The following is a 27,142-nucleotide window of genomic DNA, read 5'->3' as shown; positions in this document are numbered from 1 at the left end:
TTCATCACAAAAAGGAAAGAAAATGGAATATGGTGAGTCCATGTTCACCTTAAGGAAGATTGTGTTTGTGAAGATTATCTCCATCTGCAAATAGCTATTGTGGAATCAATGTTCCATGTTAAATATGACACAAATGTTAATTAACATGCTGGGCATCAGAGGAATTTATGCATCAGTAAAAGGATTTCAAATGTCAAGGGCTTTGGAAACTCCACTTTGAGGAAAGATTACAATGTTCTTTAGCTTACAGGAAAAAAAGGCTTGATGAGGATAATAAAAATATCCATGCCATGGAAAAATGGTTGGAGGGGACATATTTTCTCCTGTTCCATAATATTAGACATCATGGTCATCAAATAAAATAGAAAAATGGGAAAAGATGGACAGGTACAGAATTCACTGCAGAAAGGTGTAGTGATGACTGCCAACTTAAAAGAGAGTAGACAAACACTTAATCCAATTCTCATACTATTTGTATTTTATCTCTAGCACCTTAGCCATTGTAGCTCTGAATATTACTTGTGATGGACATGAATGAAAGGGTGCTATTGCATCATAGAGTCCAGGTATTACAGCATAGTTCATGCATAGATCTATCCAGAAAGATCCAGCATAGCTGATTTTATGCTCTTAAACTTATACAGATCTTTTAAGAAGAAGTAAAAGTTGACCCATTTTATTACGAGCTTATGAAATTGGGTTGGATTTCTAGTCTGTGTTGTCCATTCTTGTATTTTTCTCATCTCGATTGTTAAAAATTCTCTGTAATGCCAGGCAGAGATCATTCCCTACTGTTCTGAAAGAGCAAAGGTGTCAATTTCAAACCTTGTGTGTGGAAAGATCTGGGATGCTTTCTGACTCATTTTCAATTTGATTTGTATTATTGCTAATTTGATCTATAAAATTGAGTTCTGTGATAAATTTTATAGGAGAAATATTCCATTAATAAAGTAGAGAACAAAATATGTTTGAGAAGTAGCTGAGTAATACATTAGAGCAATGGGGTACGAGGCTTGCAAAGAACAATAGAAGGTAGGCTAACAAGAAAAAAAATATAATTTACCCTTTCGCCATCTCCATCCATTGTTACCCATGGATAGGGGAGGTAACAAATAGATACAGTGGTGCCTCACTAGATGATGATAATCCATTCCACTGAAATAGCTGTTTAGCGAAACCATTGTCTAGCGAAAAGCATTTGAAACCTGTTTAATGCATTCCAATGGGGGAAAATCGTCATTGTCTAGCAAAGATCGGCCATAGGAAAGCCGCTTTGCGAACCGCCGATCAGCTGTTTAAATCACTGTCTTGTGAAGCTTAGGTCCCGAAAACACTTGTTTTGCGAGCACGGAGGGAGCTGTCAAAATTGTCGTCTAGCGCAAATCGGTTTGCGAAGCAGGGACCAAACATTTTCCAGCAAAATTCCCCCATAGGAATCACTGTTTTGTGAATCACTATAGCGATCGCAAAAAGTCAATCTTTAGCAAAAAAAACCTGTCATGCGGGGTAACAGTCTAGCGAGGCACCACTGTACACTAATTTTTCGAGATTTTGAATAACCAAAGGACTGCTTCAAATATTTTAGTCATGAAACAGAAGCAGGTTGAGCAACTTGTGTAATAGTTAATGTAATGCTACAGTTAAGATTATTTTAACACTTAACATTTCCATCTGATACCATTCCTACTAACCTACAATTCTTGATACTATTGATGCTGCTATAAATACCAATAACCCGCCTTCTTGATAATAGACACTTATTCAGTACTAAAAAGGTCTCAGTACTGTTCCAACTATGCCTCACACAGCTTACATTGTAATGCAACTTTGACATAAGTGCTTCCAAAAAAGAAAGCAACGATGCTCATTCATAGAGATAAAACAAAACTAAAAACTTGTCAGTACTGTTTCGACTAGAACAACTATATGTCTCACACAGCTTACAGTATAAGGCAACTTTGAAATAAGTACTTCCAAAAAAGAAAGCAGCCATATTTACGTGGGGCTGCCTTTGAAGACGGTCCGGCGACTGCAACTGGTTCAGAATCGAGCGGCGCGGCTGGTGAGTGGTGTGGCCGCCAGGGAACATATCAAGCCGATTCTGTACAAGTTACATTGGCTACCAGTTGCTGCCCGGGCCCAATTCAAAGTGCTTGTTTTGACATATAAAGCCCTAAACGGCTTGGGCCCTGGATACCTGAAGGACCGCCTCCTTCCATATGAGCCTACCCGGCAGTTAAGATCTAGCCGGGGGCCCTTTTGAAAGAGCCATCCCTCAAGGAGGTAAGAGGGATGGCTTGCAGACAAAGGGCCTTTTCGGCAGCTGCCCCCAGACTATGGAATGCCCTCCGACTGAGATTCGTCTGGCGCCGACACTGATGACATTTCGGCGCCAGGTTAAAACCTTCCTGTTCCAGAAGGCTTTTAACTGAAATAATATTAACTGTGGGTCTGATGGCAATTTTATATATATTTTAATTGTATTTTAATTGTACATATCTTTATTGTATTTTAAATGCTGTAAGCCGCCCAGAGACCTTTGGGTAGTGTGGGCGGCATATAAATTAAATAAATAAATAAATAAAATAAATAAAATATTCATTCATAGAAATAAAACAAAATCCATAGGTGTGCAATATCTTTACTAACACAGGCAATTTACACTAACTTTTTCAATACTATGTCTATTTGTGCACCAAAGTTGAACAGATCTGAATAACTGCATAATGCATGGCTATTTGTGGTTAAACATCCTGTGGGATGTATGAGGAAATCACAGAAATTAAAACAAAAATATTGCAATATGTAAAACAAAGGGCCAATACAAACCGACAGCTAAGCTGGTGCTGGAAGTAGAACCAGTTCCACAGCTATAAAATTTCTTGCTACTGCTATTGGTGGTTCATATCTGAAGGGATGTTTCAGTAAAAAATGCTATTATTAAGGGATTGATTTTGGATGATACGGATAATAAGTTTGAAAATCTAGAGGAGACTTCAGTCAGGAAACTAGATAAGAATGTTTCTGTTCTCTCTCAACTGAGAATAGAACACGAAACACTTTATTCCACTCTCAACTGAGTCCATTGCCACCCATTAAGTAACCATATAATAACCCTATCAATACACTGATGAATCGGTAAAATCCATGGAAAACGTCCATTGCTGGAAATATATACCCCTGTTAAGAATGGCAGGTGTAAAGAACCATGACCCTAGATTTCATGCAAACACAGAAAATGTCAAAGGGAATTTGAGATAAACATACACCCTAAAACCAAACTCAAAACCCAAACAAAACATGGTCTTCATTGTTTAGTCATTTATTCGATTCAGACTCTTCGTGACTCTTCAAAACAAAACATCGGGGGCTACAAAATGTCCCAATTATAGATACTATGTTAGTGGTGGTCTGTACAGAGTCATTTCAGCTGTGGAAACCTCATTCTGGAACATTAATTCCATGAAAACTCCCCTGAGACTCACTTGCATAAGCTGTTTGGTGGTCTACCTTCCTATTCTATTTTCAGCTATCATTATTTTGGCTGTTTCTGTTTTACCCAGATCGATATCTTTGATTTTTTTTAACTGTATATGCATTTGCCATTAGCTACTGTGGCAAACTATCGTGTGAATAATACTACACAAAAATCCCTGAATTAGCCAATCAATTGATAAATTATATATTGGCTGTGAATAATGTATCTGGAATAACGCAAAAGTAGAAGTAGCTAAGTAGTCAACATAAGGATATTTAGGGACCATGACTAAGGAACCTATTGAATAATTTCACATACCTATACAGCTCAGATACACATACTTTATTTACACACAAAGTCATGATCATATAGGACTCCTGCCAGATAATCCAAGCTGAACTCTGAATATATATTTTTTCACTTTATAATTGCCAACGGAAAAATTTACATATATATATGAGATTTGGCTATAATGCCTTTATCCTTTCAATGTTAAGCATATTTCCCATTGGTGGCCATGAGAAATTAAGCAGATGCTTTACTCACTCCTATTGAAGCGATGGATTTTACAAGTGCTGGATTATATAATATTGATTAGTTATGCTGGTACTAATAGGAAGCTTTATTATTATTATTATTATTATTATTATTATTATTATTATTATTATTATTATTATTATTATTATTATTATTATTATTATTATTATTATTATTATTATTATTATTATTATTATTATTATTATTATTATTACTATTACTATTACTACTATTACTACTATTACTATTATTACTATCTATTTCTTCCTATTTTTGACTTAACTGCTGAATGTGTAACAAGTCATCTCAGGAGGCATAGAAATATTTAATATGAACCAAATTTTATTGTTTGTTTTGAGGGTTTTTAAACCACAGCTTTTTACCCAAACCAGGGCATATGGTTTTATTCTACAAAATAATTGTGGTGTTTTGTTTTTTTTGAGAAAAAAAGAATCAAAGCATGTCTTGCCGTGCAAAAGTTTAAACTAGAATTTCCTGTATCAAATATAGCTGGATATAGTGTGAAAAGGATAAGGGAGTTGGACATCTTTGAGCATAATGCTAGTTTGCTAGATTAAAAAAAGTCATACCTAGGCGTTATGTCTTCATCTGATTGTCATGATCTTTGTTAGTCCACTGGAGTATTGCATTTCTTGTGTCATCATATACATGTTACCTAGTTTTACCAGTGCCAAATGTCTATAGATTAGATCAGACAAGTCATTCTCGATCCACAATACCTACTGTGCTATAGTACCCATTTTAGTTGGGAAATATGCATATTAAGTGTGAATTCCCCACGCCCCCCCATGAAGACACCAAGAGCGTTTGCAGGCACAGGCTCTTTTATTGGAGCAACACAACAATAACAGATATAACACGGCTCACTGACAAAACCTAAACAGTTCTGTGGGCTCCAGGAAGTTAACTGCACTCCCAAACAGTTCAGGTCAATGGGACCAGTCAACAATAGCCTTTTTTTACTGGGAGGAGCAGAGTCACAGCTCCTCTACCAGTTCCAAGACATCTCTCAGGTGCACCAAGCATGGGGTGTCACAACAGGGATGTTACATGCAGGCACTCAACTGTCCCTGAAATAGTATAGCTTGTGCACCTTACCCTGTAATCACTACTAGTGGCCGCTGGAACTATACATGCAATGCTCCTTCTTGGAGGCATGGCCAAAGTCTATACAGACATGACTGGGCTCACCTGAGTACTGAGGTGCAGAAGGAGGTGGGAAAGGATGATGATGACAAGCTGGCTGGTGTTGGGAATACTGCCCAGGAGAACCTTGTCATGGAGCTGCTTGCCCCTGCTGCTTTTTGTGTCAATGGTGTGCCCTACGCTGGTTCTCCAGCTGTTTTGCCTTCCTCCATCTTGCCTCATCTTGGCACACTCAGGCTACTTCCTTCGGCAGGACAAATAACTCCTCCCAACACCCTGGGTCTGGGTCCTGGTAATGGATTATTTCCCAACTGCCCATTGAGCACTCTGGTAGCACTGGTATCTCTTGGGCCTCAAATGCCTCCCAGTCACCAGTTTCTGCCCAGTGCTCATACTGATCTCTTCAGCTCCACAGATGGAGCTTACCTGTTACTAACCCTATGCTGCAAGAAGGAGCCTTCACATAGTGAAATCCCATTTATTTAATTAGTGTAAACAATTACCAGCTCAGGATTACCAGCCAAACTACTACAAATATATCAAATACTCAAAGTATTTGGTTTGTGCAATATTCCTTCCCAGTCTAGATCATGGATCAATAGCATAAATGCTTACTTTGTCATTTCCATTCCTGTTTGGCTAGGATAGGACTGCAACACGCATGCCCCTTAATTAGCATGGGCAACGACTCTGTAAACATGAACACTCTGTACATGACAACTTGTTTACAAATCAAGTGTGCTGGTTTCTAATATATTTTTGTAACTGTTGATGGATATATGAGTCTGAAGTTCATTCTCAGTATTTCTTTAAACACTTCTTCCTGGGTCTGGTCTTTATTATACATTAGTGGCTAGGAAATTGCTTCAAGAGTATTCCAAGTTCAAATTTTTTATCTTCTGTTAGATATAGAAGACATATACATTTGTGAACATAGAAGGAAATGATGTTTGTTATGTGCTTCTGAGCTGGACTAAATATTGATGTAACAAATATTCTAGGACTTCAGATTTGAAGGACTAGTTATATATGTATACATATGTATATACATATATGTGTGTGTTTATTGTTGTTATGTACCATCAAGTCACCTCCAATGTATGGTGGCTTAATGAATAAGAGATTTCCAAAATGTCCTGTCATCAACAGCCCGGCTCAGCCCTTGCAAACTCAAGCCTGTGGTTATTTAGGGAGTCAATCCATCTTGTTTTTGGTCTTTCTTTGTTCCTTCTGCCTTCAAACTTTCCCAGCATTATTGTCAACATACATTATTATATGTGTGTTTATGTAATGGTATATATACACATGCCATAGGGTGTTCAATCCTGCTTTCTAATATTATGTGCAAATGTAGGATTGAAAACAAAATCTTATTCATGTTATGTTGCATAATATATTTTTAGACAAGTTTTAGATTTGAAATCTATTTTTCTTTGTATCCATCCATCTATCTTGTTTGTTTGTCTTTGAATCTCTTTGTCTCTTAAACTACACGGTTCTGTTCTTCTTTTGCAGTAAATGAAGGAGGCATTAAACAGGCATCCAATCTGTGTCCAGATCCTGGAGAACCTGAAAATGGAAAACGGATAGGCTCAGACTTTAGGTAAATCTGCAGTTGGGGAAAAATCCTACCCACATGTTTTCAGAACAGTAATTTTAAATTTGTCTTGTATATATTTGTACTAATGCAAGCATTCATTGTATTTGCTTCCGTACATTCAGACTGTAACCTGTAGTGTCAGAATTATTATTTTTTAAATACAGTGGTGCCTCGCATAGCGAGGTTAATCCGTTCCGGATTAACCTTCGCTATAGCGAAACATCACTGAACGGGACAGGGAAAGCCATTGGAATGCATTAAACATCGTTTAATGCGTTCCAAAAGGCTCCTTTACTCACCGTTCAGCGGAGTTTCCTATAGCCAGCAGCCATTTTTGTGCCCTCGGTAAGCAAGGGGAGGGCGCGAAAACGCTGCGCACGGCTATTTTGGGGCTTCCGGCGGCCATTTTGTCCGCCAAACAGCTGATCGTCGGGCTTCGTTTTGCGAAGATCAGTAAGCGAAACGCTTACCGACCTTCGCAAAGCGAGTTTCGCCCTATCTAAACGTCGTTGAGCGATCACATTAGCGATCCAATAAAAGGGATCGCTATGCGATTTCGTCATTGTACGGTGCGCTCGTTAAGCGAGGCACCACTGTATGTCCTCATATTGTATTGTGTCAAGGTGTGTATTTTTAAATTGTATTTACACAACACAAGGTTCTTCTGCAGCTTGAAAGTAGCGTCTGGAATCAAGTTACTGCTGTAACTCCATTGACATATGTTTCAGCTACAAATCAGTTTAGGGATTTGTTATTCTACACTAAATCACATGTGATGTGTTTAATAGTAAATCATTACACTTTCTTAACTTGTGAAAAATTGCCACTGAATTTTGCACAGATAGAGTTAATGCTGGCAGGCAGAACCAACACGATTCTGCCAATAAGTATTTCAAAACATCCTCAGTAGAAAAATAAAACAAAGCATAAAGCCAATCCAAAAAGCCATGCAATATGGAGTCTACAATTTTAAACATGAATACATTCCAGTCATTGATGTTAAAATTGAAAGATCCAGGCTAAATAAACAACTGGGTGAGCATTTTTTTTTTCATTTAGTACTAAAAGATAGCACTGTGCCAGTCTTTCTAGAAAGGCTCTTCTATTACCATCACTGAAAAGTGGTGATGACCTGCCTCATTTTATTATCTGAAACAGGATCTCCGAAGATAGCAACTTACCTGAATACATGAAACCAAGTCGCAGTCAATGATACATACGTAAAGAAATTTTTGATATTAGATGATTAATGCTATAGTAGAAAATGCTAGTGTGAGTCACTCATTTATGATTTGCTAATTAAAACCCACTTGCTAGCAATTATAGCATGGCTCACAATTCTTTAGCAGAAAAAGGAAGAGATGCATTTCTCAGACTCATTGGCTGGAGGGACAGTTTCCAATTTGTTAGTCTGATGGAGCAAGGCCAACAAATAATCTTTAGAAACTTGTTAGGAGTCAAAAGGAGACTGAACTATTCTCAAGTTCCCCCTGTACTTAGCACAAATAGTGTCTAAGTGGGCTTTAGTGCCTCCCATTTAAGTTTGTAAGGGTGCTGAAATTTATTGTAGCTCTGAGCTTTTTGTGAAAATCCAGCTTGGCAACAGACAAACATAGCCATAGCAAAATAATTTGCAAGGAAGCCATATGAACAGAACATCTGCTCTGGTGTTTGGCACCAAGGAGCTTGATGACCTGGACTAAACTGCATTTTTGCTGTGTAGCAATGCTTGGAAGTCTGTAAATGCATAGATGATGCACAGTCCAGAGTTTTTGCTTTGAAACAGAGAAATACATATCTGCTTGACTAATGTGCAATTTCTAAAGGTGTGTGTGTTGGGGGAATAATATATGGTCTAGCAGCAGCTGAAACGTGGTTATAGTCCCCATCTTCCTTGACTATTCTGTACGATTTCTAAGGCTGATGGGAATTGCACTCTAATATAACTTGGAAGGGCACCTATGGTCCACTGATAGCCCTCCACCTTAAGGAAGGCTGCAATCCTATACAGACTTATATCCTATACAGACTCCTATACAGACTTATCTGGCAGTATTCAGGATTGACATCAAGATGGATTACTTCTGAGTAGACATGCATTGAATCTTACTACAGTTTTTTTTAAAAACATCTGGATTAAGGCTTTACCAAACTTAAAGTAGATCCAGTGAAATCAAGGGGAGTAAAAATAGTTGTAACACATTGACTGGCTTTGTCATAATTCATAGATAAAAAGAATTGAGGAAATGTCCTGGAGCCTTAAGCAGCTTGCGGAGATTCACTTGTGTATGGGTAGAGAGCAACCATTTGCTGTACATAACATAATATATATTTAAAGATATTTGGAAGAGATAATTCCAAATAAACTCAGCCAGTCTATCTGTTGAATAAAGGTAACCACCAGGATACAAATCAGTCTTACTCTGTAGATTCAAACCGTGTGCTACTTCTTCCTCGGTATGATCTATCATATTGATAGTCTATAGTCTATCATACTGATAGCTACATACTTCCTAGCTCCACTACTCATTGTTTTGCTGTTTGTTAGGCTTATCCAGTACACCTTTGTACAAGCTTCCCCTGCTTCATCCCCGCCTCTAGGTCATTTGTGACTTATATGTATTCTGTTCAACTAGGATTTTAACTCAGCAGTGTGAGTATTTTCAAGGCTATAGAACCTATTGTGCAACATTTTCTCCTGCCTTTCTTGGAACTGGAGCAGACAGAAGGGATTACCAGACCGGGAGCCTGTAGTTACCTTCTATTCCTTCCCTTTGCAACAATAAGGGTGATTTGTTGACCATTGTTCTGGACAAATTTCAAACACACATTTGTACAGCAGTGCATCTACGTAATTATCTTATTGTAAATCCTGCATGCAGTCAGTGGACCTTTTCTTTCTTAAGCAAACAAACAAAAAACAACTATCTGAAATTGCTGCAGAGTGTCATTGTTTTTCCTGATGTGTACCTATGTATGTGCATTTTATTTAAAAGCCATTGTTGGAAAGCATTTAAAGTCAGACCTTTAGCATTGATGAAGAGGAAATCAACCATGGGACAAACTGGCAGCCACAGAAATCAGAAATTGTTTGGGGTGGTAACAGGGAAATGGGACTATACTGGGTGAATCAGCACCATTGCCTAGACATACTAGACAAAAATTGGGTTATAACATCTCTTACAAGAGTACAATAATTGGGATAAATATCTCTGAAGATTTTTGAGACACAGGAGGCAGTAGTTCTGTTCCTTATCATCTTTTGCATGTTGTGGATATTATTTGCCAAAAATGCAATTTTTTGTTAGTTTGTGCTATTTTGAAATTTATGAACACATTGAATATCCAATCATGTTAACATCATACTCGCATTAAGGATTTGATTCAGCAGTTCATGAAGAAACACATTAATAGGATCCTAAATAGCAGAAAAAGGGGTAAGAATAGAAGAACTTTGAGAATACAACTTTGGTTTTGTTTTTCCCCACAGATAATTGAAAGAGGCACACAGGCTTGTTTTTCCCTCCCCCCCTCACATTTGTGATAATTAAAATATCCATGTTGCCATCCAGGGCAGTAGGTCCCATATTACACAATGCACAGATTCATTGTAATCACTCATAAGACTGTAAATTATCCAAGAAAATTAGTATGGATATTAACCTACCTGGTTTTTGTTTTGTTTTGTTTTTGTTTTTGTTTTGTTTTATGTGTTCTATTTTAGTCTGGATGCATCCGTGCAGTTTTCTTGTGATGAAGACTACGTGCTACAAGGGGCAAAAAGTATAACTTGCCAAAGAATAGCAGAGGTTTTCGCTGCTTGGAGTGATCATAGACCCGTGTGCAAAGGTAACAATTTAAGAGATTTATACAGTTCTTGTAAGGTTTCTGCTTTTCTTAAATTGCCATGTTCTGATAACAAATCTCATCTGGAGGTGCTGCTGAAGGTTTGTCTACAGGTTTGTCTTATCTCATTCTAATTACTTTATATCATGTTAACAGATTTGATTCACTGCAGCGGCTTATATCACTTACATCTCAGTGATGTCAAAAAAAATCCGTTGGGTTTTGTTTACAAAAAGGAACAGTAATGGGTTGTTTTAAATGCTGCAGTTTATCTTTGAGTCTAATAATAAGAAGAATAACCTTAAGCAGAGCTGGAAGGGACCCTATAGATCAGGGGTGTCCAACCTTTCATCTTCCCTGGGCCACATTAGAAGATGAAAATTTGGTTTGGGCCGCACATAAATTTGGTTTGGGCCGCATGGGGGAGCAGCCCTAGCCGTCCTCTGCAGCCCCGCTCCAAGCGCACTTACTGGCAGCTGCGATCTCAGACAGCAGAGGCTGCCAGCTTCGACTCCGGTGGCTTTATGGGGCCAGGAGGCGATTCACCTATTGACGGGGATGGTGCAATGCCATCACACAGCTCCCCTCTCCATCGCCCCCCGCTCCTTCCTTCCTCCCCTCTCTCCCCCCCTACCATTGTGACATGCCCCGGCTGCAACCACAGCAGTGTAACTTGAAACTTTGGAATTTTCTTTAAAAATAAAAAATTGCACTGGGCCGCATTACAAGCCGACCTGGGCCGCATACGGCCCTCGGGCCGCAGGTTGGACAAGCCTGCTATAGATCATCAATTCCAGCCCCTGTCGAGGAGACACAATGGGGAAACGAACTCCCAGCCTCTGACTTGGGTCCTTTTTAAGGAGAAAGGCAGGATGGAAATAAATAAATAAATAAATAAATAAATAAATAAATAAATAAATAAATAAATAAATAAATAAATAAATAAATAAATTTGCAGCCAGAGACCTAAACGACTGAGCTATCCCACAGTTTTCTGTCCCATTTGCTTCTGCATGGTATCTTCCAAGTAAAAAGACACAAGAAGGTAAGGGAAGATACCTCCTCCCCTCAAATCCAATATACCAAGGTAATCCATGAAATGCTTTCTTTTAAAGTTAAAAAAAGTCACCTATTATGGTGTTCTTCTAACGAAGGAATGGATAAAGTGCAGCCTGTAGTCCACATATGGCCCCCCGGCACCTATGCATCCCCACTATCACCCACATTCCATTTTCATGTTTTGGGTCCCCAGCTTCTCTGCCCACCTGCACTCACAAATTTTAATTGTCCATGAAAGGATGTAAGAGGTGTTTTTTTTTTTTTTTAAAGAAGCATTTTAAGAGAAAAAACTTGTTTGGAATTGATGGATAACATGCCCCTCCAAAATCCAGGAGTGAGACCGTGCAGCCCTCCTACCTCTACTTTGGTTGCCTGCTCTTACTTTGAGAATGCAAATCCCAACTGCAAAAACATGGGTCCTGTCAAATTTTTGGGAAATAGCAGTATTTGGCTGGCGGCGGGCTCAGTTTGGTTTGGTCTGCTGCAGGACTGGTTTATAGTATTTTGTAGAAGAGCGTGTTCACAATAACTCATCTGGACATGGTGATAGGCTTACAGGCACTAAGAGTTAATTAAGGTAACTAATCCAGAGATTAGCATGACCCCTGCAACAGGGTGACAAACATACTTGTGAACTTGTCTGGCTTTGAGTGTAGTGAGTAAGACTGACTGACTCACTAGCAGTCAGTACTTCTCCCTTGGAAAGGTCATATCCTTTGAAAACAATATGAATACAGGAACAGGTGATACCTTTAATTGACAATTAAGACTATAAGACAAAACAACAACAAAAACCCAGTGAAATTTCAATAATAAATTATTGTTTTCGAGGCTGTGCACCAAGTTCTTGTGGGTAGTTCCAACTTATATTCTGTTACTAATGTTCCAGATTCACATGGCTTATGATGTTGAAGCCATGTTCACTTCTTTGATGGAGATAGTGCAGTATGCAAGTAGCTCAAATTGCCCGGCTGTCCTCTATTTTAAGAGATGGGCCATAGATTCCAAACTGTGAGCTGAGGAGGAGCTCAAAAACAACTTGCATTCATTGAGTATGTTTGTTTGCCTCACAAAGCTCATCCAAGAGATAACAACTTCCACTTTCATTTGTCCAATCATACACGATTTATTGCACTTTGAAGGTAAGTTGATAACAGCCTCCACTGAAGTCAGGGAGACTGCAAATTCTCAAAACTAAATATGGAGAAATAGCCACCATATCATTCAACATCAAAGGTAAATTCACAAAATTAAGTTTCTCTAGATAAGACTGATCTGTACATTTTCCTCCCTTGCTGCTAAGTAATGAGCCATTGAAACTTGAGTGGAGTTTTCTACAGTGAGTGACATCAATTAATATATGGTAATTAGAACAAGCGATTGAAAGACGTTGGAATAATTTGGATATTCTATTTCAATAATTATTGAGACATACCAGTTCATTTTATCTTTTGTTTTAATGAGTTATTCACGCAATGCATTTCATATCTATTGGAGTGAATTTAGAATTAAGAAATTTTCTTCCAAATTAAAAAGTTAGGAATATTTTTATCTGCTGAATGGAGGAAAAAGAAAAAAGAAAAAAAGGGGTTGCCTCAAACGCCAGAGATGAGAGATCAATCAGAGTGGCAAAGGACAATTACATTAGGCTCGCTCCTACTGATACCTAATGTTAGTGAATGTAAGATTGTTATTATCCCAACACTTCCTGTACTAGAAATACAGAGCCAGATTCAGTTTCTCTCCTTATCTATGTACCTCCCTCTCTCCTTCATTGGAACACACTGTTCAGGTTTTTTTTTAATAAAAATGTCCATGTTTTATCAGGTTTTATCTTGCTTAGAAATAATATACAGTGTTAAATAGCATGCACATTTATTACAAATGTGTCATGCTCCTGACACAGCTGAATTCACTTAACACTGACTTTATTGTTCAATAAAATTGCTTTTAATAAAATCTTATCGCTTTATAATGCATTGCTCATCAGTTATTTTAAATGACAAGAAACTATTTTAAAACAATGGCAGCAAATAATATCTTGAAGAAGGTTTTCATTAAAATATAAAAGATTCCAATTGTGTCATCGCCATCATTTAGTCGTTTAGTCGTGTCCGACTCTTCGTGACCCCATGGACCAGAGCACGCCAGGCCCTCCTATCTTCCACTGCCTCCCGTAGCTATGTCAAATTCATGTTGGTTGCTTCACAGACGCTGTCCAGCCATCTCATCCTCTGTCGTCCCCTTCTCCTCTTGCCGTCAGACTTTCCTAACATCAAGGTCTTTTCCGGGGAGTCTTCTCTTCTCATGAGATGGCCAAAGTATGGAGCCTCAGCTTCAGGATCTGTCCTTCCAGTGAGCACTCAGGGTTGGTTTCCTTTAGAATTGATAGGTTTGTTCTCCTTGCAGTCCAGGGGATTTTCAAGAGTCTCCTCCAGCACCACAATTCAAAGGCATCAATTCTTTGGCGGTCTGCTTTCTTTATGGTCCAGCTCTCACTTCCATACATCACGACAGGAAAAACCATAGCTTTGACTATTCGGACTTTTGTTGCCAAGGTGATATCTCTGCTTTTTAAGATGCTGTCAAGGTTTGTCATCACTTTCCTCCCAAGAAGCAGGCGTCTTTTATATGTCATTCAGCTGGACCTGTAGTTTGTGATCTAAATCAGACATTTCTGCTAAATCTTGCATGTTCTATGAGCACCAAATAATAAGGTCCATTGCTAAGAAGAGTAATCTGTCAACAGATGATCTAAACAATTACAGAGCCATTGAGAATATTCCAGTGTTGGGAAAGTTAATCAAGAGGTTTGTGGCTGATCAGTTGCAGGTGTTCTTGGAAGAAGCTGGTAGTCTGGATCCATTTCAATCAGGGTTTAAGTCACAGCATGGCACTGAAATAGCATTTATCATCCTGCAATGAAATCTCCTAAGGAAGACAGGCAGGGAAGTGTAACATTATTGGTCCTCCTGAATCTTTCTGCAGGCTTTGATACTATCATATGGAGATTTGGGCTTCACCAATAAAGTATGCTGGTCACACGTTGTTCTATTTCTCATATTTGCAAATGATACTGTATGCATTTTTGAGCTCTGCCTAGCATCAGTAATAAAATGGATGAGGGGGAAAAAAGGGAAACTGAACCAGATAAGATGAAGGTCCTATTGGTAGGAGGATTGTTGGACTGATTAGAGGGAAATCTGTCCAGTCTTGATGAGGCTACACTCTTCCTGCACCCAGTACTCTTTATGGAGACTCAAATATTGGCTGTCGTCAGAAGTGCCTTTTATCAACTTTGGATGATTGTCCAATTGTGCTCCTGCCCGGATAACAAATGCATAGTAACAGCAGTACGTGCATTGTTAATAAGAGAAATAAACTACTGTAATGCTGTCTACATAGGGCTGCCCTTAAAAACAGTATGAAAACTTTAGCACATCCAAAATGCTGCAGCCAGACTGATTTCTGCGATTAGTAAATCTGACCATATATCCCCAGTCTTTACTCATCTGTATTGGCCCTCTGTCAATTTCCATGCTACTTTCAAGGTGCTGCTTATGATCTATAAAGAATGGCTTAGCGCTTCAATACATCAGAACTTATTTCTCAGAAAACGGCTGCCTCTTTCATCTCTTCCTCCTAATCCAGGTTGCTAAAAGTGGAGGGAGGACAAAATGGTGACAAAAAGGAATCAGGCCTTCTTGGTAGCGGCCACCAATCAGAGAATCATGGAATAAGCTCCTAATTGATATATGCCAGGTTTCTTCCCTTATGACATTCAGGAAATTAGTGAAGACAGAACTTCACTATTTATTATATATCATTACAGTATGAATATATTGCAATTGTAGTCATTGCAATTGTAGTCATCCACCCACCCATCCAAGAAATGTCATACACTTTGCAAGAGCTGCCAGTATGAAGCACTCTTTAATCATTCAGGGACTTTCGGTATTTTTCTTCAGTGCCCTTGCAAGCTAAGTAGCATCCTCTTGTGAAAGTGAGTGACAATTCTGAAGTCTGTTGATTGCTTAACTCTCCTTGATTGTCATGGTTTACATGAGGAAATTCAAAATAATCAAGAGAAAAGGTGTTTATAGACTTACGAAGACTAAATTATACATAATGTAAAGGTTAAATGTAAGAATTGTTATGCAGAGTTAATGAGAGCAAAGTAATTAGATGGATGCAGATCTGTTCATTATCAAATTGATCTTAGTGTTCATTCCTTGTGTCTTTGGGCATAAAATGTTCTCAAGTGCAGGGTCTGATAAATCTAAGCCATCAAAATGCTACTTTAAAAATTCAGTTGTGAAAGGCTGAAAGTGTCTTCCTAGATGCACGTGGTCATACTGATCCATTTGCAATTTTAATTTTAGTAGTATTGGGAATAGTTTGTTGAAGTTATTATATCTGGAAATGGATAGTACAGAATTCAATACTAGCATTGTTAGGGGAGTAACTCCGATGAGGGCTGGAGTAAGTGAACTGTAACAATAGTTTACAATTGCTTAGTGCTTTTTATCTTAGAAAAAATAGTGCATTTCTTAATTTCAAATTATTTCCAAATCTTTCAGGATTTCTTAAAAACAGGGGTGGCTAATGACTAAGGAGGGCATCACACTTTATAATTGTGAGGAGGCATCTCCTCTTACCCCAGTGTTTGAAAATCACTATATAATCTACCAACCCCCCCCCCAAAAACCCCACATTTATGTGTTTTAATTGTTTTAAATGAAAATGAAATGCAAAATTGTATCTGGACAGTATTATTGACGATATTGTGAGAGAATAAGACTGTAGAAGAAATAAGGAATCTTCATCTTCATTTTAGCCTTGCCCTTTATTCTAGGAATGGAAATAATACTTAGAAAATTCCTTGTCCTTGACAAATTAGGTTGTCTTCATATAACAGACACCTCAATGAAAAATCTTAAGGCTCCACAACATTCCTTACAGCTAGCCAAGAGGAAAATAAAGAGCTCTTCTTCCTGTGTGGTATTCTTTCCTACTTAAAAGCAAAGTGTGACTGGCTGATGGTGAAGAAAAATGAAAGCAATCCATCCAGTGCTTCAATTTCTTAAAGTGTAGCAGTCATTCTACTTTGGAATATTTGTAGAGTTATTTTGAATATATATATATAATATATATAATATATATATATTATATATATTATTATTATATAATATATATAATAATTATATATATATATATATAATTCTGGAAATATATATATATATATATAAAATCAGCCAGTAATTCTGGAAATGGTCTGCTGTTTGCAGTCAAAAATCCATATGCTTCCTGTCTTGTGATGTGTTCTGCAAGACAACAGAACACAATGCAGGACAGCAATAAGAAATTTACTCTGTAAGATGCACATGTTAAAAATGTACAAAAATTGCTTAGTCGACAAAAATGTAGGCACTGAAATAAATGAACACCAAATTGACAGTTTTAGCAAGAATGTATAACAAATAATTCATACATGGGAAAATCCACTAAATTGAGACAGAACAAGATTGATTGTGGAACAACAGGAAATGATGAGACTGGGCTGACATTTATGCTTTTGATGGCATACACAATATAATAAAAAAAAGAATTCTATTTTGCATAAGCTTTCATGGAGTTTATTCTACTTCATTAGATATGTGGAGTGTTATATTGTTATTAACATGTTGTACAGTGGTGCCTCACAAGACGAATGCCTCGCAGAACGAATGCCTCGCACAACGGAAATCTCACAAGACAAACGCATTTTGCGATATTTTTTGGTGACTCACAAGACAAATTTTTTATGACTGTGCTGCGCAAAATGAATAGGAACACATTAATTAAATTCCAATGCATTCCTATGGGAAACCGTGCTTCGCAAGATGAAATTTTCGCAATACAAAATGACTCACTGAATGAATTATTTTCACTTTGTGAGGTATCACTGTAGCTATCAAATTTCCCATTCATATCTGTTTTAGCATTTCGTGTGTGTGTGTGTGTGTGTGTGTGTGAATATTTTTGCACTGTTCTGTAGTGGCAACTAATTACTCCTATTAAGTGATGAAACAAAGAGGTGATGGATGATGTTCACCTGACACTGAGACACTACAGGCAGCACCAGGGAAGTCTGAACCTGTATCTGGACACTGTCAAACCTTTAAGAGCAATGTGTGAGATTTACTGAAATAGTCTGTAGACTAGAGTTTCTTATTTAGAAAAGATGAGCCTGCAGTGTTTTGAACACAGTAATTCTCATTAGTACTTGAGATAATCAAAGGGCTAATATGTTTAATGAATCGTTCAATATTAGAGGCTTGATTTTGGAAAGAGACTACACTGAGGGGGTAATCAGGTGGTGAGGAAGAAGTAGTTTATAGGGCAATTTTCTATCTCAGTACAAAAATATTGATTCTTTGGAGGAATGCCTTGGGCGTGAAGGACGTATCAGGTCTTTTAAAAACTAGTTTCTTTTAGCTATCAAATGAATTACTTTAATAAGCATTCAAAGTTTGATATTTCAGGATTCTTTTTTTAAAAAAAGAATATAGTTTAACAATGCCATTCAGATTTACAAATTAAATTACATTGAAATTCATTTTATTGACTTATGTTGAGAATTAATCAGCAAAGGTTTTACATATATGCTTAGTCTTCCATCTTCCTCACATTTCTTTGGGGAGTCATTTTGCTGGATCTGGGTAAAAACCTGCTGGTAGCATTTATATAACACATTTGAGTTTTTAAAGATCTCATGTACAGTACATTAGCACAGCCTAAATGCCCAACACTTCAAAGTTTGTAGTTTGCTTGTGATGTCACCTTTTGAATTCAACCAAAGTGAATCGAGAATCTAGAATACTGAATCTTATTCTAATACAGTCACAGTTTAAAAACAGAGAAAACATCTAGCTTTTTGTGATTAGGGGATTTCTTCAAGAAATTCACAATTTGAAAGTGCTGGTTCTAATCCATAAAGCCCTTGGCTTGGGGTCAAGGTACTGTATCTCAAGGCTCTTTATGAGTCTGCTTGGGTGTTAAGACCATCAGGAAAAGCCTTTCTCTTAGTTTCACCATTTCACAGGTATGTTTGGTGCGTATACAGGAGAGGGCCTTTTCTGTTGCTTTTCCCAGACTTTGGAACTCCCTCCCACAGGAAGCCAGGCTGGGCCCAACCCCGTTGTCCTTCAGCAAGCAGACAAAAACCTTTCTCTTCAGACAAGTTTTTCCTCAGTGACTAGCTGCTTGCGTGTTTGTTTTTGTTTATGTGTGTGTGAGTGTGTGTGTGTTATGTGTGTGTGTATTATATTTCATGTTTCTTATAGTAGTATTTGTTTGATTGTTCACATTATTATCATTATTATTTGTATCCTTTCTGTTTTTAACTTTAAATATTGTCTTTTAATGATGTAAGCTGCCTTGGGTCCTTTTTAAGGAGGAAGGTAGGGAAAAATATTTTAAATAAATAAATTAATTAATTAAGAAGAAGAAGAAAAAGACAGAAAAGAAAGAGGTATATGAATTTAATAAATAAATAAATAAATATGGGGGCTTTAAGCAAGCTTCCACCAAAGTGCATCCTACAAGTGGGGTTGCACCTGTTGCAATTAACCACAGCAACAACACTTTCCCTGGTTTTATTGCAAAGATGTGACTTCAGCTTCTTTTTATGTACCTGATAAAAGAACACATGGAGGATGGAGACGAAACAACCTATAAGAAAAAATGGGAATATTCGACATCCCCCTCTGTGGGGTTGCCCCCTTGCAACAACAAAAAAGTTAAATACTTTCTTTTCTAAGAGTAATGAGAAATTTTTTATTAGTTTCTTCTTTAAAGAGGGTAGATAAATTCGCACCAATTCTCCCATCTTCTTTTTTCATTCCTTCCTCTTCTTTTTTTTCTGCTTTTTTGGAGCTTACCAGTTGCCCCTTTTCATAGTAGGCCTTCTGCTTCTCTGTTGGCTTTTGAAGTTTGGAAGAAAATTCAAGAATTTTTTGTTTTGTCTGAGATTTCTGAGTGAGGTGGAATCTTTGCTGTGATCACAGTCTCCTGCTCAGTGTTGATGCTACTAGTATTTTTGACAACAGTTCATAGTTCTTGTTTGTTTGTTTTTTCTCACAGCAACAAAAGGCCTTGTGAAAGCACTCACTAGAAAGTCATAATAAAATTGGTCTAAAGCACAATCTTACACATTGCATATGCTGTCTATGAGGTGCCCATAAATAAGCGAACTCTGGTGGGTTATTGTCTTTGTGCTGATGCATCTGATTAAAAGATTATTCAAATCTTAGATAAAATGATCAGTGTCCTTTCCATTCTTCTCCACATTCTTTAATAAAGAGGTAGCTGCATATACTTTCTAGAAAATTATTTTTAAAACCAGAATAGATATTGAAGGTTTGTGCTTTTAAATCCTTAATTTCAAGTTTATTTGCAAAATTTTAAAATAATCTCCTGTAAGTTTTCTTTCAAGGAAATATCCATGGAATGTTATTCCTGTTTTGTTCAAAAAGCAAGCAAAATATCCGGGAAAACACCTTTCCACTTTTTCTTTCCTTAAGTCTTGCTTATTCACAGGTGATGATGCTCTTCCTATTTTATAGTGTATATGGATCTTTGGCATTTTGCTGGAGCTTAAGGAGAAAAGCACTAATACCCTATTCTCGTTTGAAGACTGCTTTTCTACCTTTCTGATCATGCCACCTTTTCTACTTACTTTTGCCTTGGTTAAATTGTCCTGTACCATCATCCAAACTTACCGTACTTTGTAGTTTCATAACATAATCTATGCATCATGAGACTGTGCAGCTTGCCCAGGGCTTACACAAGCTGACTTTACTTCTGGAAGGCAGTGGGGAGGGGAATCAAACTCCCAACCTCTAGCTCCACAACTGGATATCTAACTCACAGAGCTATCCAGTCAGCAGTGATATAAGATTACTTGTTCAGAATGGTTTCACTCGAGAGGAAAATGAAGTTAATATACTGTATGCTCAAAGTTTTCACAATAAGAGCCAGAGTGCACTTATTAGTTATTATCAGAGTTCATTTCAGTCCAAAGCAATGATGAAAAAAATTGAAACCAAGCTGCCTGTGATTTGCTTTAAAAATATTAATGCAAAACCAACAAAACTGCAGTGCCATTAGCAAGCTACACATAATGATGCAACTGGCAGTGAAATTGAACTCTTCAAGCATAAGAACAGAATTTTATTTAAACTCAGCCAACAAACATGACTGTCCTGGAGAATCAAAACATGGATGAGATTGGTTTCTTTGAAGCTGTCCATCTGTTACAGTTCTAAAGTTCTAAAGTCAAGGAGCTATATTAGACTAGTAGCATTTTAAATAATATGTGTTGTGCTGGCTAATGAGGTAAAACCAGAAAAGCAGCCATCCGCTTTGTAATGAGACTGCTCCATAGATAACAGATAAAATTGTATATAGCTGTGAAGACAGAAACCATTACATCACATACCAAGTCCTCCAGGTTTTGCTTTCACTTTGAAAAAAAACCTGTATGTGAAAAATGATCGATGTGGTGATATGACTTGGCTGAAATCAACACCAAAAAAAGAAAATATATACATTAGTTTAGTAAAGATTACAATTCTGTAGCCCATCACAGACATTCATAGAGCAAAAATATGTGTTTCTCCTTGTGCCATCATCACATCTGAGCACCTGTTTTCATGTTATTGTGACATGGAAACGTCTATGTCATTCACTAACATTATAACATGCAGGAAGAATCATTTTTTGCAATCCCTTTCCATAGCAGTATTCTCTACGTTTCCAGGGGATCATCATCATCCACAAGCTTTTTTTCCCAGATGGGAAGCAAAATTACACATAGGCTCAGATCCTAAGTTACACATAAGTAATCTCATTGAATCAGTAAGGATTTGGTGAGTGAATTCCATGAGTTCAATTGGTTCAAATGGGACTACTTTAGTTGATTCTTGCAAACTTAACAATACAAGTGTATCAGAATAATTTGTACAAAGACACATAAATCTTGACCTGCTTACCCTAACACAAATTTCATAATTATATTTTTGGGATCTAATCTCTGTATTTGTAAGATGCATTTTTCCCTTTAATAAAACTGTACGGCTCCTACTTAGTATAACAGATGGCAGTGACAAAAATGACTGTGAGACAAGACTTCTGAATATATTATTTTAATTCATATAATATCTAAAACCCCTTATAAATAGCAGCAGCTGTCAGACATAAATCCAGAAAAGAGCAGATCTTACAAAAAATATTTGATTTGTGGGGGGAAAAGATGAAAGTATGCTTCGAAAACACCATATTTTATTGCCTCCTTAGAATTTCTGTTGATCTAAATCACAATTCAGCGTTACGTTTTAAAAATAAGTTTACTGAGCTCAAGGTGTTGTTACATGCATCATTAAACACCAAAGTATGAAGAACATAAAACATCTGGTGTTTCTAGCTGTAGTGGCTTTCTACCATTTAATAGCCTTGAGAAGGTGAATAAGAGCTACAGCATGCAACGTTTAATTTGTGAAGTTTATTTCATATTTTCATTTTTATTCTACACGAGTGTTGATCTGTAGTTCTCATTGTGGTTCTTGCTCCACTTAGCTCATTCTGTTCCCTTTCTGCATCAGGTGGCATTTTCTTTCCGTGCATTTAAAAATGTGCATGTTGGTCCCTGTTTTTCAACTATACACATTTTTGTACATCTACATTGAGAAGAGGACGACAGAGGACGAGATGGTTGGACAGTGTCACCGAAGCAACCAACATGAATCTGACCCAGCTCTGGGAGGCAGTGGAGGATAGGAGGGCCTGGCGTGCTCTGGTCCATGGGGTCACGAAGAGTCGGACACGACTAAACGACCAAACGAACATTGACATATTTTCACCTATCCCTGTTTCTTTCTAGTCCACAAAGAATGTTTACCTTCTGTCAAAAGCCCACTCCTTGACATGCAGGAGTTCAAGTGCAGTTTTCCAGCACACATTTCAGAGATAGTGAAACCTGATATCAAAGTGTATATGTGAGATGTATGAAACCTCTCCTCCAGATTAGATTTGATCCTGGTGCATCTAGGACAGTGGTCAGGGAACAGGGGTAAATTACCCCAAATGGGGTAAAAATGAAAATCCTGGGGGTAATGAGGATGAGCAGAGCGCCAATATTGATGCTCTCATATCCAAGATGAAGCAACATCATTTCTCCAAAACCTGAAGTTTTCAAGCAAGTTGAAGCTTTCAAAGTAATTTTGAATAGATTCAATAAGATTTTGAATTCAAATAATGTATGATTTCCTTCCTTTCAAATCAAGGGGCTAATGTCAGCATATATAATTTTTTTGGGGGGGGGGTAAAAGGTAAAAAAGTTTCCTGACCCCTGATCTAGGATCTTACCTGAATTTCTCATTGTAACGTGATTAAACCTCATTCTTATTGCATCAAGTGCCATGTGGCTTTGGTACAACTTTCAGACAGTCAATTAGTTGCCTCACCATGCATGAGGGGAGTAGAATTAGCTTTATTTGTGGGCTGATACCCTGGATATTACTGTGTATGGATAATAAGAGGAGAATAGCTCTGGCCAAAGTCAGATACCAATATGAGGCTTCACATGCTCTTGATAAGTGTGTTTCTATATCCCCTTTAATATTGTTCTTTTCTACACATTTCCCATATTGTTGTTGTTGTTGAAGATGCAGTTTAAGATAGCTTGTGTATATGCAGGGCTCCAAATGGAAATGGTGACTTCTTAATTGTAGTGCAGGTTCTAGGTGCACATGCCCTAGTATATACTTACACTGGATTATGTACCATGATTTGGAAGTGTTAAGTCTTTGTCTGGAATCAGTCATCAAAAGGTTTATGGGATGGATTTTCACATCTGATTTTTAAGTCCCCTTTGCCTCTATTGAAGTTTACCAGACAGCTAATCAAATATTGTGATAAACTGATGGCCCTTCAGACTTTGGACTTCACTTCTTGTTTTTTCCAATCTATGGGGCAAATCAGGTCCAATTCCCATCTCTCATCCTTTAGACCAGATATTATCAAGCATTTTTTGGTCACAGCCCTTTTAGGAGCTCATCTCATGTTCCAGGATCCCCTGTCAAACAAAGATACAACAAAATATGTATTTTTTCCCCAGGGAGTTCTCACATTTTTCAGTCTGTGCCCCCCATCAAATGTGTCAGGATGCACTGGGGCAGTGTGGGTGGGTTATACGGTCTTCTTGAGAATAACTGTTTTAGGCCAATAGAAGTCCAAAAGTATCTGAAGGGCCACAGACACATGACTCTTGGGATCAAACATTCCAGGGGGAAAAATGTATATTTACACGTTGCAGGTAGAATAACATGTAATATGAGAGCTATAATATTGATTCCTTCTTTTACAGTGAAAACATGTGGATCTAATCTTCAGGGACCTGGTGGCACTTTCACATCCCCTAACTTCCCATTCCAGTATGACAGTAATGCTCAATGTGTGTGGGTCATCACAGCTATCAATCCAAACAAGGTAAATTCAAACCTGAGAATATTTTAAGGCAAGTATCAAATTAGAGAGAGAGAGAGAGAGAGAGAGAGAGAGAGAGAGAGAGTAACTAATTTAGTATGACTTCTAGAATTCTGCAGACTTGCTTAGGTTGGGTAAGGGGTAGCACAACAAGTAATTATGTTGATTGCCATATTTATATTGTTTAAGGTTTAGCATTTTTATATTCGTTACTGACCCATGCCTTTTGTCCTGTTTATTTCATTAGATCACTGCACCAGTAGCTCTCCAATAGCAAAGACCTACATTATAGTTGTCAAGATATCATGAGTTTCGCTTCAGGGGTTGTTTTTCATCATTCATTAACTAAGCTTGGTGTGTTATGGAGGTGACATATCTGGCCTCAAGCATAGATACAGAACTAGCTATACAAATAAGGTTGATACAAATGCAGATAGAGAGAAAAAGAGACTAAGCCCCCTTGTGACATTTAGTTGTCAAGTTAGTGACCAAATTAACAATTAAGAAACAATTAACAAAAATGGAGAGTAGAGGGTGCCCTAGATGTGGTGGAATCTTGGAAACGTGGCTGATTTTCCCTCTACACTCACTAAAGGGCACATTAGGTGTCCAGGGAGCCTGCAAAGATGCATTTGGGAGGTCTCATATGGCTCATATGGCACATTGGCTGCATTTTGCCCATCTTAAACATAATGTAAACAAGCATGTCAATAGAATAATAAACTTCTGTGAGGGTTCATTGTTCGGGGCTTCCCGCTCTTCCCAAGAAGGAGTCGAAACCGCTTTCTCTGCTGTTAACTTTTCTTTATTAAACGGAACAAACGGAACATCAATTTTAACTGGTGACTTTGGTTTGGTCTCTTGCCCTAAAACCGGCTCAGGCAAGGGTATCCATGTAGTTTCAAAAACAGCTTCAACAGGTTCAGTATCCCAAGGTCCAACAGGGACCTCCCCCAACAGTTTGTCCTTTATTTCTTGATCAAACGGATTCAATAACGGGAGGGTTTCTTCGTCTCCCATCCAACCCCACGAAAGGTCTCCTTCCCTTGGCGAGGCACTCCAGGGACCAGGTAGCAGCCCATCTTCTTCAGCTCTTCTATATGCCATGCCTGTCTGACCGCCCTTTCCCTCTCACTTGCCTCCTTCACCTCGGTCAGCTTCTTACGCCATAGCTTAGCCTCCGTCTCCCCCAAATAAGAGGGTTTCTGCAATCAAGCCCCTCTTACGCCTCCTTTCGGCCTCCTCTCAAGGCACTCGCACCTGCTCCCAACGCTTGGTCCACGGATCCTCTATCCAGACCATGTCCCAACCACCGGGGATATCATCCCGCCTCACGGTTATATCCCCCAGCCCTCCTTCCTCTCTCTTTAACCCCACCTCCTCTCTTCCCTCTAAATCTTCCTTATAAGGACCGGGTGTCATTAACCCCTTGAGAGCTTCCTCCAAGTCGCTGGTATCAACCGCACATGACACCTTCCCCTCTGGTGGTGCTTCTCCTGACTCCTGTGCGCCGGCACCTTGGTCTTCCTTACGACCAGGGGAGGCGGGAGGGCTAGTCTGGGTCATTTTGGAAGTCTTTAAGAGAGTCGGCTCTACTAGAAAGACCCGGAGCTTCTGGTCTTTCCCGTCACAACTTCCTTGTTTATTCCCATTATTAAAATATGCTTTATCAACTTTGTGAAATTTCAATTTTAGTTAATGTCCCTTAATGAATGTTTTGCACAGCTAATATTAGTAATTAGTGTGAGCTCGCTTCTGCAGTAATTTTAAGTAGTTTCCTGTCTGTTTCCAGTTGTGGCTTTCCATGTCATCACTGCAAGCTCTGGCATACTTGGAAAACTAGATCTAGAGAGCTGGGGGAACTTCAGGAACTGAGCTCAAGCAGGGTTTTATAGCAAGATCTAGGTAGATCAATCATCTCTTTAATAGAGAATAACAACAGGATAAACAATAAAAATCCTACAACCAATTATTTTATTTTCCATGGCTTATAACTATTTTACTAATTGAAGAGTTCATTTCACAAGTGTGTTTTGGAATCACTTCTCGCATCTGCTTGTGTTTGATGAGAAATGCACACTCTGAACTATCCCACCAATATTTATGTTAAATGAAAATTAAACACAGTTTATTTTCTCTGCGTTTATTCATGCACTCAACGCTATCCCTTTTAAGATCAAATATCCTTTAAAAAGGCATAACATTTTGAAACAAGCCATTCCAAAATGTAAATGCAATGAGTTTTAAAACACTATAATAACTGGTGACATCATCAGCTCTTTATAGATTAATGTTCTTTTTCTGGAAAACAGAAAATTACAAACATAAACAGGCTGCTAATGATAGGAGTTTTGGAATCCATTAATTCATAAGGTTGTCATAAGTTGGAGGCAACTAATGGCATATAACAGGATCTTGATAATTAATGACTGAAACCTTGCCTCGTGTCACAATGGTTAAATTGCTGTATTGCAGCCAAAACTTTGCTGGGGTTCAATCCTAAGTAGCCAGCTCAAGGTTCACTCAGCCTTCCATCCTTCCGAGGTTGGTAAAATAAGACCTCAGCTTGCTGGGGGCACTATGTCTAGCCTACAAATTTAAATTCTAAACCGCCCAGTAAGTGTTTTAAGCACTATGGGGAGCTATATAAACAGCACACATTTTTGTCCTGTAGGTTCCACTGATGTCTTAGCAATAACAAATACACACATTTCTTTGTAAATAAGACATTTCTCTTACCCTTCCTTAAGCTTGTCAGGGAACCATTGGGATCAAGGGAAAGGGGGTGGTGGTCACTGACTACTGAAAAACACCACTGCTGGTAAAGGTGCGCTGGTGGTGGCAATTTTCAGTAATTAAAGACTCCCTGGTCATCTCGTAGCTCCAACTGCTTCCTGACAATGCAAGGGATTCCATGAGAGTCTCTGAAT

The 27,142-nt window shown here is 38.1% G+C and overlaps 1 protein-coding gene across 6 annotated transcripts in view; it reads left to right on the top strand.

The window, feature by feature from the left end:
- The window catches only part of CSMD3 (CUB and Sushi multiple domains 3), a 700,243-nt gene that overhangs the window by 349,271 nt on the left and 323,830 nt on the right, over nt 1-27,142 (top strand). For all 6 annotated transcript variants that reach the window (XR_013544184.1, XM_072999268.2, XM_072999267.2 and 3 more), the window contains 3 exons: nt 6,698-6,785; nt 10,507-10,631; nt 24,094-24,215. Coding sequence is in view for 5 of the 6 variants with exons in the window: in XM_072999268.2 (XP_072855369.2) it covers nt 6,698-6,785; nt 10,507-10,631; nt 24,094-24,215 (335 nt within the window). In the remaining variant the exon portion in view is untranslated. The remainder of the gene's footprint in view (nt 1-6,697; nt 6,786-10,506; nt 10,632-24,093; nt 24,216-27,142) is intronic.

The sequence above is a fragment of the Pogona vitticeps genome, chromosome 4, assembly GCF_051106095.1.
Source record: "Pogona vitticeps strain Pit_001003342236 chromosome 4, PviZW2.1, whole genome shotgun sequence".
In the NCBI taxonomy this organism is placed as follows: Eukaryota; Metazoa; Chordata; class Lepidosauria; order Squamata; family Agamidae; genus Pogona; species Pogona vitticeps.
Note: the sequence above shows the minus strand (reverse complement) of the source record. Positions and strands in the feature narration are given on the sequence as shown.